This window comes from Bidens hawaiensis, unplaced genomic scaffold (assembly GCF_021521415.1).
Source record: "Bidens hawaiensis isolate Kalapana, Puna unplaced genomic scaffold, B.hawaiensis_p1.1 tig00001032_1, whole genome shotgun sequence".
NCBI classification, from domain to species: Eukaryota; Viridiplantae; Streptophyta; class Magnoliopsida; order Asterales; family Asteraceae; genus Bidens; species Bidens hawaiensis.
The window spans coordinates 2,540,762-2,553,787 of record NW_027491060.1 but is presented as its reverse complement, the minus strand read 5'-3'; the positions used below and the strand labels follow the sequence as shown (position 1 = coordinate 2,553,787).

At 33.2% G+C, this 13,026-nt stretch overlaps 2 protein-coding genes across 2 annotated transcripts; both read left to right on the top strand.

Annotated features, from left to right (window-relative positions):
• Nucleotides 1–512: 512 nt before the first annotated feature.
• On the top strand, nt 513–4,909 carry LOC143555107 (rho GTPase-activating protein 1-like). The gene is made up of 5 exons (XM_077044732.1): nt 513–562; nt 1,639–1,759; nt 2,034–2,153; nt 3,409–3,639; nt 4,243–4,909. The coding sequence occupies exons 2-5, from the start codon at nt 1,670–1,672 to the stop codon at nt 4,711–4,713; spliced, it is 912 nt and encodes a 303-aa protein (XP_076900847.1). The 5' UTR covers nt 513–562; nt 1,639–1,669; the 3' UTR covers nt 4,714–4,909.
• Nucleotides 4,910–6,084: 1,175 nt separating this feature from the next.
• Nucleotides 6,085–10,730, top strand: LOC143553387 (uncharacterized). Its single transcript, XM_077043398.1, has 9 exons — nt 6,085–6,212; nt 7,000–7,150; nt 7,235–7,410; nt 7,821–7,888; nt 7,973–8,074; nt 8,671–8,826; nt 9,192–9,284; nt 9,716–9,836; nt 10,589–10,730. The coding sequence occupies exons 2-9, from the start codon at nt 7,053–7,055 to the stop codon at nt 10,669–10,671; spliced, it is 897 nt and encodes a 298-aa protein (XP_076899513.1). The 5' UTR covers nt 6,085–6,212; nt 7,000–7,052; the 3' UTR covers nt 10,672–10,730.
• The last annotated feature ends 2,296 nt before the right edge of the window (nt 10,731–13,026 follow it).

Below are 13,026 nucleotides of genomic sequence, written 5' to 3'. Positions count from 1 at the left end.
TTGTACTGTATGTCACTATTAGCCGCTGCCTACTCACCAACTCCTGTCATACCACGTGCATAGCCTGCAGTTGGTGGAAAAGGAATAGTACACAGCAGGCCTGGTCACTGTCAGCCGCTGCCTACCCACCAACTACCAGCATGGCACGTGCGTAGGCCACAGTTGGTAGAACAGGAATACTATTCAGCCGGCTATACCCTCTTGGAAACCTACCTTCGGCTATAAATACCCCAAATGGTATGATCATCTCATCTTATCTTGTATCTTACATCTTATACCTGATATCTGCTCTAGCAATCTCTTAATATACACTTATATTCAAGAGCAATCTAGTCTGATTCTCACGCCGGAGGGTGGTCACAAGGAGGTACCCCCCCTTCTCAGTGACGAGCTCACGGTGTCTGTTTTGCAGGTTATCAGAACCATCTTTGCCGGATCTCGTGGGAAACATCTATTTAACTCCCAGATTATCCGTAATCTGCCCGGGGTCGATTAGTGTTTCTTCACTTGGTTTGCTTGTTAAGTTTGAACCTGAGGTTCCAAGAAGACCTCCAAGTGCAAGGTTTGTTGTTCTTGATATAGTCTTTCTGTCTTTGGAAAGTTTTTGCAGCTATGACTTGTACTGTACAACCCTTCATCTCATTTTTGTTTTCTAATGAATATTTGTTCTTGCATATCATGAATACTTTTTTGGGATAGTGGTTTTTTTTGGTAGAATAAAGCTGCATATTTAGGAATTTAGGAATTTGATGATGTATGTTACAAGTAGAAAAGAGGTTTAGGAATTTAGGTTATAGTTATAACAGAATCTAGCTAAATTTTGTGTTTGAAAAGCAGAATTTAACAATAATCATGTTTTGCTTGTTGAAATTGAGGCTGTCTGCATTTTTTGTGTTGACTTTTTTTAGGTCAACTGGTTGCCAATTTTGATATTGAATTTGAATGTTAATTCTCTGAATTTTGAAAACAAATGATAACCAGATCAAAGTTAATAATGAATGTTACAAGTAAGAAAAAAATGAGTTCTAATATTGTTACAAAATCTAAATAATTTTGTATTTGGAAATAGTTACATATGACCTTGATTTCACATGTGTTTAGCACTTTGTCATGTTATAGTTGTTGATTCTGAAGCCATGTGCATTGTGGTGTTGTACTTGTACAATGTACAGTACTACCCTGCAACCTTTTTTATAAATCTTGCATCATGAATACACATGTGTTGTATGGATGCTGCCAACCCCGCAAGTCATGTGGATTTTGGGTCTGTTATTTTTAGTAGAAGAAAAGGGTAAATTGACTTTTTGGGTAAAATGGTTACCAGTATTGACAATGAAACTGAACGGTTATTCTTGAAATTCTACAAAAAGTTATTACATAATCAAAGTTGATAATGAACATTTTAATTATAAAATAATCCGTGTTTAATTTTCTTAAAAAAAATAAATAACTGAATTTTGTATTTGGCAACTAATAAGATTGACCTTGATAGTTGCATATTGAAAATTTGAAACCTTTATGCAAAAATACTTATATTACCAATATTTGCTCTTCGCTTTTAAGTCTATTTCTGATGCTTTAGTGTTAAATTTATTACTTTAGTAATAGAAAAGGTAGCATTTTTTTTCTTTTTTGCAGTACAAGTGTGTTTGGTGTTTCAACCGAATCCATGCAACTCTCATTCGACTCTAGAGGAAACAGTGTCCCGACAATCCTTTTAATGATGCAGAGTCGGTTGTACGCTCAAGGAGGCCTTCAGGTGCGTTCATGCATTGCTGAGTTGTACTTTAGATGTTTCTGATGCATCAATGTACAACTTGACAATGGGCAGTGTGAACTCCAAGATTACAACTTTATTAATTTCTCAAAAGCTTTTAAGCATGTTGAACTAGTAACAATAAATGTATGGAGACCTTAAGGTGTGTTTATGCATATATTGAAAATGGATCGCGTGACCACCAAGATTACAACCGTTTTAATTTCCCAAAAGTTTCCAAGCATTTTGATATTGAAACAATAATGTTATTTTGCAGGCGGAAGGTATCTTTAGAATCAATGGCGATAATGGACAAGAAGAGCAAATAAGGGAACAGTTGAATAGAGGAGAGGTGCCCAAAAATATAGACGTGCATAGCTTAGCGGGTCTAATTAAGGTACAACTTTTGCTACTCCAATAACAGGTTAAAACGGGTGGGATGGGTTGACTTGCCAGTAGGGTTGTCGACAAGCAAGCCGAACCGGAGCCCTTTTAAGCTCGGCTAGGCTTGGCTGAAGCTCTTTTTCCAAAGATTGAGCACGAAACTAATAATATGTATAATTTAGTTGTTTTTATAATAATTTTAAATAGTTGTTGTTTTAATATATATTTCATACATCAAATAAAAAATATATATATAAATATTAGGCTCACGTGCCAAATTGACCTTGATAAGTGAACCTCAGGCTTGTTTATTAAACAACCTTATTTTTAGACTCGAGCTCTGCCTTTAGCTCGTTTAAACTCGGCTTGATCGCTACAAATATAGCGAGTCAATCTCGAGTGGCTTGGCCCGTTACACGCTACATGCAAACAATTATTTTGTTCGTTCTCAATATTTTTTCTATGTAATCGATACGCTAATCGCTATGCAAAAAGATAATAGAAAAATAGACACGTCAGTGTTTCGCCAGGTCCGTCTATTGTTATGTTCTTCTCAAGCGCTTGTCTATTTATCGAATGCGTAACACTGCCAAATATTTTTTTTATTTTTAGTTTGTTTCTATCAGTTATTAATGCAGACAAGTTTTCTTCAATTTATTATGTTAATATATTGAAGTGTTGTCGATGTAGATACAGCTGTTCTTTGAATGAAACAACTAGACCATGTGTGATAAATGTTTTCTGTCTTGTGCCTTCTTCTCTGGGAATTATCATATAATTTAATGAAGTAAAATTAATAAAAAGAACAGAAAAAAAAAGCTTAAAAGGAAACAAGCCCGAAAATTTAAGTTTTTAAATTAATTGTTGAAATAATATAATTTTTGTAATCGTATCTGACCCTATTTATTTTTAGAAATGTTAAAAATATTGGACAAAGATGTGTACCCAAAAGTGCACTTTTTGTAAGGGTGTACATAAAACCAAAAAACGAAATATTTGGTTCGGTTTCGGTTTTGCATGTAATTAAAACTGAAAAAAGAGAACCAAAACTGAGTGGTTTTTGAAAAAAATCCAAAACCAAATTTTCGGGTTTTGGTTCTGTTTGAGCAAAAACTGACCCAATCCGACCCATGCACACCTTTTTGAGCCGAAAGTGGCTTGACTCGTTATCCAACTCCCCCATTTAGCCACCATTTTTCTCTCCAAAACAACTTATGTAATCACGAAAACATTTTTGGCTTTCTTGTTGACCATTTGTTCATGTGTAGGCTTGGTTTAGGGAACTGCCGAATGGTTTACTGGATTCGATTGAGCCCGAGCAGGTGATGCGGGCCCAATCAGAAGAAGAGTGTGCGCGGCTCGTGAGGCTGCTACCACCAACCGAAGCTTCTTTGATGAATTGGGCTGTGAATCTAATGGCTGACGTGGCGCAACTTGAAAACCTCAATAAGATGGATGCACGTAATATTGCTATGGTGTTTGCACCCAACATGACTCAGGTACATTGATAGGCCTGTAAACGAACAAAACAAACACGAATGGAGCATGTATGTGTTTGTCGTTTAACTTTAACCAAAAAAACGATCGAACACGAACAGTTAAACGAACTGGGTTTGTTTTCTTGTTCATGTTCGTTAAGAAAATGAGTATGCTAGTGTCCGTTTATGTCCGTTCGTGAACAGTATAAACGAACAGTTCACGGATATAAATTAACAAACATAATGAACATAGATGAATGAACATAACTAAGCTAAAACCAATCAAAGTGAAAATGTGAACAACAATGTATTGGACCTAAAAGGTTATTGTAACTAGCGAAAATAAACGGATATAAATGAACGGAAGTAAACAAACGAACAAAATTCACGAACCTAAACGAACAAACAAGACATGTGTTCATGTTCGTTGCTTAACTAAATGAATACATATTTTAGTTCATACCGCCAAACGGTTCACGAACGGTTCAGTAAATGTTCAGTTCGTTGACATGCCTAGGTACATAATAAAAGCTTCAAGCTTTAAGTATTCCGTGTGTTGTACATGTGGGTACAACTATTATTGGATAGCATAAAAGTTGTAAGTTACAATCTCTGGTATTGTAGATGACGGACCCTTTGACCGCGTTGATGTATGCTGTTCAAGTTATGAACTTTCTCAAGACTTTGATTGTCAAGACTCTAAGGGAAAGAGAGGATGCTATAGTCGAAGCAGGGCCCGCATCACAGTTTGATCATTTTGACGAGAACAACGAGCCCCGCTGCTCGTTTCAAGGAACAAGTGATGAGACCGATGAAGTGAACAACGAGAATCAAGAATTTTCAGTTAAAGAACCCACTTTGGAAAGCCATGAAAATGTTTGTCACAATGAGTTGACTTTTCATAGTCAAAGTCAGACTAGTGTGTCCGAAGAAAAAAGTGGTGCTAAGGTGGTACAAGGTTCAAAGAGTAGAAATTCACAGTTAAGTAACTCGAATCAAAAGAAAGGATTGAGAAAAAGCGTAGAGAGGAGTAAAGGGAGCACGATTGTGAGTCGGCTGAATGCACGAACCGAGAGGATTGAAGCCTGGCGGTGAAGTGGCGGCCGGTGGTGGAGTGGGTATCTATTTCTAAGGGTAAATAAAAAGTGAAACTTTATGTAATTTGGTTTGGATATCAAATTTGGTATATGTTAGTGATGCATGTCAATGGGTTGTTTGTTGATGTTTAATGTGCATTTGGGGTTGATCATGTTAATCCTTTTGGTGGTTTGGTTCATATTAAGGTTCTGTGTTGGCAATCTTTCATGTTAATTAAAAAAGTATTTATTTTTTTAATTTAACAAGAACTTAAAAAATAATAAACTCCTGACCAAATTGTATTTTAATTTTTTTTCTTAAAATAAAAGTTATTAGTAAAATTTGTATAGAAACTAGTACATGGGACTCGCGCGCTGCGGCATGACATGACGGGAGTTGTTCAATATTGATTTGTACATTACCGGTTCTGTTCATTTCGTTGCGGCAAGGGCACAGACAAAAACAACCGACGTTTTAAATCGAAAATTATTGTTTTATTCTTTAACCATCGATAGAATTTTTTTTCCTTTTTTAAATATACCACCAACGATAACCAGTACGACCACCACAACCATCTCTTGATATTCATATTTTACATGACCATTTGCGTTAATATTCAGTTTTTTTCAAATTTGATCTTGTAGTCGGTGTCGTCAAGTGATGCAGCGGTTGTGTAGATCTAGGCGCTTTCTCTATTTCTCAACCACACAACAAACACCGACAATGTTTCCGTCTTTCCGGTCACTTCACTTGTACCATAAGCTTTGTTGTTTATACAAAAAGAAAGAAACAAAAAAATTGATCAATAGCTCGCTACCATTGGAAAACAATAAGTCAATAACCAATGACAATGAAAACAACTAAATGATAAATAGTGAGTGGGTGAAATGTTACATTTTATATATATATATATATATATATATATATATATATATAATTTATATTTAAATATTCTCTCTGGTAATCACAACCCATGCCATCATTAATGTGTAGGTTTTTGCAATTTTTAATTTTTTGTGTCTTTATGAGTACGCCTAAACTCAAAAACATGTCAAACTAGACAAAGCCGGAAAGTCTTGACAAGTAAACACGGGTCAGAATGTACTGAGGCAGAATTTTTTTATTTGAAACCGTATTAAAGTTAGATGTTTCAATTAAGTAGGTCAAAGAGAACAGCAGACTAAGTTATTTGAAACCATCATTTTTTATTCCGTGAATAATAACGATAACCTTGTTTTAAGCAGACCCGTTCTGACCCGACCCACTCTAAACCAGCATGTCGTCTGATCCACCCGCTTTGACATGTCAATTAAATATTTTAAAATAAAAAATGCAAAAGTATGGTTCATTTTAATTAATTTATTATATTCATTAAACCCATAATCGATGAAATTAAGGTGTTTGTTATTAAGTTGTTCGATCAAGTTGAATTGAAATTTGATTACTTTGGGTTCCAGTTATCAATCGATCCGATCAATCGTTTGATTTTGGGTTCTTGAGCATTAATTAATTAGATGGTCAGTCAGTACCTATGAAATTATTCATTCAAATGATTTAATTTTCTGTGCTGCTTTTATCTTATCTTTTGTTCAGATACGATTGTGTATTGTATGCTTAAATGACATGTATAGCTTCATATTATTATTATTAGCTTATTGTCAAGTGTGCACACCAACTGTTTGATAAAATGCTTCAACCAAACTCACTTCATTTTCATACTCAAACCAAAAACCAATCTTACTTTTAGCTTTGATTATTGTTTTAATTTTTGTTGAATCTGACTGATTTAATTATTAGATATATATATATATACTTTTTTGCAATTTACTTTGCTTTTTTGTTCTTGAATCCAAGAAACTTAAAGATGTGTATAGATATTAAAAATGTATATTAGTATTCAAAGTGTTGATCACTTAATCTCATACACCATTTATCTTGAAATTGTCTAGAAAACTAGCTGTTTTGATGAAGACACGCTGTATGCTATCGTTTTTACTTCTCGGTTTCATTTTTTACTTAATTTTTTGTTAGTTATCTCTCATTCATACTCGAGCTTAGTATACACATTCAGAATTAAAGTAATCTGTTATCGGTCTTTTTGCAGATACACATGATTCTAGTATTATACGACAAATATGTATGCGTTACCTCTTCATATAATGTTTAGTGACCTAGAAACCAGAATGTTGTTTCCAACATACAATAAAGATGCTTTTGTTTTTGCTCATTCATTTAGTGATAATTTTGTCCACATGTCTCTTCACTTTGCTTAACTTTTCTCGTTTTACAAACTTTTTAATGCAGTTATATATTGATATTGAGAATATTGAAGAGGTAAAGCTTTATTTGGAGGATTTATGCCGTCATATATTTGCAAGTTGGGTTTAAAGATGAAGATACATTGCATTAATCACAAGATGTTTTCTACTACTCCCTTACAACTCCCTTCTCGAATGTATGGTCTCATTTCAATATTTTTGTATATAATTTGCGTATAATTTTATACAGCATTTTTACTAAAAAGGTTTGATTTTTCTAGGGAAACCCATCTATGGTATGTGTTACCCAACGAAGTCAAAAGTCAATCTTTACTAAGTCAATATGTTGACTTTCTATCACCGGTTGAGAAAGAACATGTTTTCAGTATGCGTGGAGACGAATTGCAAAAAAGTGCTTTATTAGCGCGCACACTCGTTCGTACGACTATATCTAGATGTAAGACTAATTTATTTTAGGTTTGTAAACGAAGCGAACAAACACAAACAGAGCATGCTCGTGTTTGTTCGTTTAATTTTAACGAATGAATGATCAATTAAAATAATCAGTTTTCTTGTTCATGTTCGTTTGTTAAAAAATTGACTAACTGAATATATTAACAAACATGAACTGACTAACTTAAACGGACATAAAGTAACAAACCTAAATGAAAGTAAACGAACTAACATAAACGAATTTAAATGAACGAACATGTGTTCATTTTTGTTTATCTAATATACAAACATAAATGAACTTCACGCCAAACAGTTCATAGAGTGTTCACTGAACTTTTGGTTCGTTTATTGAAACGATAGAATTCTTCTCATCTACATAAATATAAAGAACTTATACAATGTTTTCTTGGCTAGATCAGTTACATTCTCGGGTCAACCCAAAGTCTCTTGTGTTCGGAAAGAATGCTTATGGGAAACCTGAGGTTAGAATAGATTGGTCTTCAAGGTCAATTTTGACTTTTTCAAGGTCGAACACTGGATTATAATTATAGTTGGTTGTTTTATAGGTAATTTGGAAAGAGACTGATGATTGGCATCCACCACCGTTGCATTTTAATCTCTCTCACACGTCATCTTTGATAGCGTGTGGAGTGACTGTTGGTTCTCCGGTTTGTTTTCTTATCTTTCTCATTTTTTTATAAAATTATTAGGGGTAATTTCGTTTATGCGTATGAAAACTTACATATTATCATATTTATCCAACCAAAGAAAATTATGTCAAATATACCCGCTTAAAATTTATTAATTACAATTAAAAATATGACCATTATACCCTTCTTTTTTCTCCTTACAGTACAAATTTTCATATCGTGTATGCTTTATGGAATTGTGTAAATGTAATAAATATAAAAATGAATATATTTGATATTATTATTCTTCAAATAAAGGATTATGGGTAATTTTGTAACGTGTGATCTTCGAAAACTTACATATCATATTACCCACCAAAAAAATTATTTAAAATATACTTAAGATTTCACTAAATTCAAGTTTTAATATGACTATTATATCTTTTTTCTCCTTACACTACAAATTCTCATATTGTCTTTTTTAAGGAAGGGTATAAATGTCATAAATTTAAAAATGAGTATATTTGATATTGTGATTTTTTGTAGGCTAAATATGTTATTATACCAAATTTAGAAGGGCGTGGGGGGTGGTTATATATACTTATTAAGTTGGTTTTTGTTTTCTAAATATATAGATTGGTATCGATGTAGAAGAAAAACAAAGGAAAACAAAAAATAATATTTTATCGTTTGCCAAACGATACTTCACGTGTGAAGAAGTTGAAGCATTAAGTGCAATTTCGGAGCCCGAAGTTCAACGCCACGAGTTCATTAAGTTATGGACACTAAAGGTTTATTTTCACCTTCTACTTTTAGTTTTACTATATTTTGAATCATTTTACTTATATAAGGGGCGTTATAAACATAGGATTAATGGTAGGTTCTCTAGGGTCGTTACTTTATAGTAGCCGTAAACGAGCAGAGCCGAGCTCATATAGGCTCTAGCTCAGCTCGTTTAACTTATGGGAGCTCGAACTCGACTCATTTAGTGTTTACTGGTTACGTTTGTTTATTTAGTTAATTACATGTTTTTTTAATCTTTGCATTTTTTTTCTAATTTTGGAATATTATTGGTATATTATATATGAAACAAATATATACACTTTCTAACTATGTTATCTAGTATAATAAATTATAACCAATGATCTAATTCCAGGAAGCGTATGTTAAAGCACTGGGAACCGGTTTCTCAGCCGCTCCTTTCAACACCTTCACCCTTAGATTCCGAGCTGCTAATCCAAATCCCGAGGTAGAATGTATGAATTCTCAGTTTTAATTTTTAAGTGATTTATAAGATTTTAATTTTACTATAATCCAAGTCTTTTAGCCCAAATGTAATCAGTTAATCATTGAGTAATAAAAAGATTTAGGCCCAAGTTAATATTCTTGGCCACTTTTTTTTTCGGCCCAAAAGTTTCAAGCCCAAATGGTAAAACACCAAAAACCGAAAAGACCAAATTAGAAATAACCAAAACGAACGGTTTTCAAAAACTAAAAAAGTCATATTCTTGGTTTTTGGTTCGGTTTAAACTAAAAACTAGCCCAAACCGACCTGTTCAATAATTGAAATTAAGCATTTACCTTTTATATTTATGAGTTCTTTTCCCTTTCACAGTTGGTTGCGTGAAAATCCTGGTCAAACATAAAGTCAAATACTTTCATATTTGTTTGTGTTCACAGGATTCTTCAATAGAAATTGTGCCTCTAGAGAAATCAACCAACTTAACAACCAATTGGCAGTTTGCACATGTGGAACTCGCTGGTTCTCACCATGCAGCCATTTGCAGGCAGAATGATGGAGGTTGGTATTTTAGGTTTTTTATATTTTATTTATTTAAGTAAAATATTATTTTCTTACTTTTAATTAGATGCTTTACTTATATTTAGTTATTTCGTTGTTGCATAGTCGTTTTACTTCTTGTAACCTTTGAAAGATAATAGTTTTTCATAGTTATGTATTTATTTGTTTACTATTTTAGGTTTTACATTATATTAATGTAAGTAAAATATTAATACAAATTCACACTAAAAAATTAAATTTGTTTGGTATATTATGTTAAATTAGATATATATAGTTTCAAATTTTATTTTATTTTTGACGTCATATGGTCTGACCAGTGGACCGGTTCGACGCCCGGGCTGGTTCCGAAACATTGAATAATTCTTATCCAGTATACGCATGCTAAATTGAATTCGGGTCTAAAACAATTTTCTTCCATTTTCTGTGCTTGATGGACCCGGTTGACCTGAAACTATTTTTGTACAAAAGTATTAAGTTTTCTACAACTTAATTGGTGTCATATATGATTACAAAAGCTATATTATTTCATGAAACAATATGATTTATAAGATAAACATATTTTGAGGTTTCATGCCTTAAACATACACTTTGGATGACTTTTAGGTAACATGTTAACTTTATGTCAGTAACAATCTATTTTTTTTCTGATAACTGTTTATTGAGATTTCATGCACTAAAACTGCACTTTTTATTGAACAAAGGACTTAATATACATAGTCTATGGTTAAAGTTTAAGCTTGGTTTTCATGTAGGGGGTCCAATGCAAGTGATCATACGGAAGACAATTCCTCTTGTTGAAGAACACCAGGTTGACTCAGTTAATAATTTAACATGATCTCGTTGCAAACCCTTCAAAATTATTCTTACATTTGTATTGTACTGTTTTCTATTTTTAATCTTGTTATAAATTGTTACATTTCTTTTATTTTATTAAGGGTAATTTATAAAATATTAGGCCATGCATTATTATACAGTTACGTGCATATTAATTGTTTGTTGTCACTTGTCACACTTTTGATGCTTCCTTGATTCATAGTTATCATGTGGATATCCTAGCACCTGAATTCGAATTTGTCGACAATTTCAGTAGGAACGGTACTAGACGTATTCTATGAATCCAAGCTATGGGAAGTTGTTATTTTAACAAATCCAGGATGGTACATTTTTTATTGGTATTTCTAATATTTTTCACTCGCTTAAAAGGTGAGAGCACAAATGCATGAATTTGTACTAACATAGAAAACTCAAGAAGTTTAAGATAGGTCAATTTGAGTTCTATACCTTATTTTAGAAATTAAAGAAAAAAAAAAGAGCAATAGAAAATTTTGCATCTTATGCTATGCTAAAGGGTACACGGTATTCTCATTTATTCTAATGGTCATTTCACTGCTAACTTAGTTTTTCCATTTCAACCTCATCCCTCAACCTCTCATATGGGTCATTCTTCACCATTCCATTAAAATAAACAAAAAGAAAAAAAAAATAATTGATTGGCTCTCCCACAAATGAGCCTGTGACCATGGTCAGTGACCTCAGGTCACTAGTGAAATGAATTTTATTTTATAATATTTGAAGAGGGGGTTGTCATTTGGGATGTGGCATGCCTGCTCAGATAAGTGTGTGACTCCACTGATCCATACCTGATTAGCCTTACAAACTGAACAAACAAAAAAAAATCTTCAATAAACCTATAGTGATCAAAGCGGGCAAACAAGAAGATCTGATTGAGTTGATGATGGACTAGATCTCGAAAGAATTGGGGATCGGATGCGGGCGAAATTCCCGTCAATGGTTGAGATGTTGATGTTAGTGATACTAGTATCAATAGGTCTTTTTAGTTAATTGAACAAACAATGATACAAGTTACTTGGTGCTAAATGCACACTCGTTCAAGTCTATTATGAATTCTGACATTAACAACCCTGGGCTGAAGAGGCAGTGTTCTCTCTACAATGTACAAAGGGTTGCCCCTAACGGGTCATTGCTTGAAAGCCTTTTAAATTTGCTTATGGTATAGTTGGTTGATTAACCATCGGTTGGAATTAGTCATTAGCTCAAACTGATCATGAGTTGGAACCGGTCACTCATTCATTGATGACGATTGGGTGATAAGCATAACCGTGCTATCAACATCGAGTGTTTGATCCGTAACAATTAAGCGATTAGCGGTAACTAAGTTATTGCTAACATAAACTAATCATGAGGTTACTTTTGACAAAAGCAACTGTGGGCAATATAGAGTCCATGATGTTGGTAACCGAATTAACTACCGACCATTTTAACCACAATTAGCACATTCTTTCACGAAATGTTGTGTTGTTTCAACTAAATGTTGTAATGGTTCCCCGCCTATAAAAAAAAGTCTTTTGTCTAATACCCACTTGAGTTGAGAAAACTGTTGAAAACTAGGAAGCTATATATTAATATCATCATGTACTAACAATCAAGTTTTTATATTTTTATTTTTTAGCACACTTTATTATATATTAATATCATCATGTAAAACAAAAATAAGCTATATTATGTTACATTTTGATTGTTACATATGTTACCCGTGTTACATATGTAACAATCAAACCTACCGTCATTACCACCTCACCAGCACAAACCTCCAGCATTGCAACCTACCACTACCATCATCACTGGCATTTTTATTTTATTTTTTCATCTTTTATTGTCTTTTAAACAACACAAAATAATAATTAGTTTGATTATCACATGATAACCAACATCTTAATAAAATGATCAATTTTATTACGGTATACTAGACCCTTAAGTGTTTTGTAGTGTGTGAAAGAATTTCTTTACCAAACTTACAAATTTGACTTGTGATGTTGCTTAACAAACAACATAATTCTAGTTTATTATATTATTATTATTATTTAAACAAATAACAATAATAAACTGAAACAACAATCATCCATCCATCCATGTCTAGTTGTTGTTAACCGACAAAGCTCGAGTCTTGCGCAGGTCTCCATCATCAAAATTTCAAACATTCTCGCCGACCGCCGAACCAGTCAAACTCGGTTAAAGTTAACCTTAACAACTCAACACAACACAACACAACACAACACAACACACCCCTTCAGTTCCTTCCTTAAATAGTCTTCATTTATCACAATTAGGCGCCACGCCACGCCACCTCTTTATTCAAAAACCTCCAATTAAATCAACCAATCAATGTGAT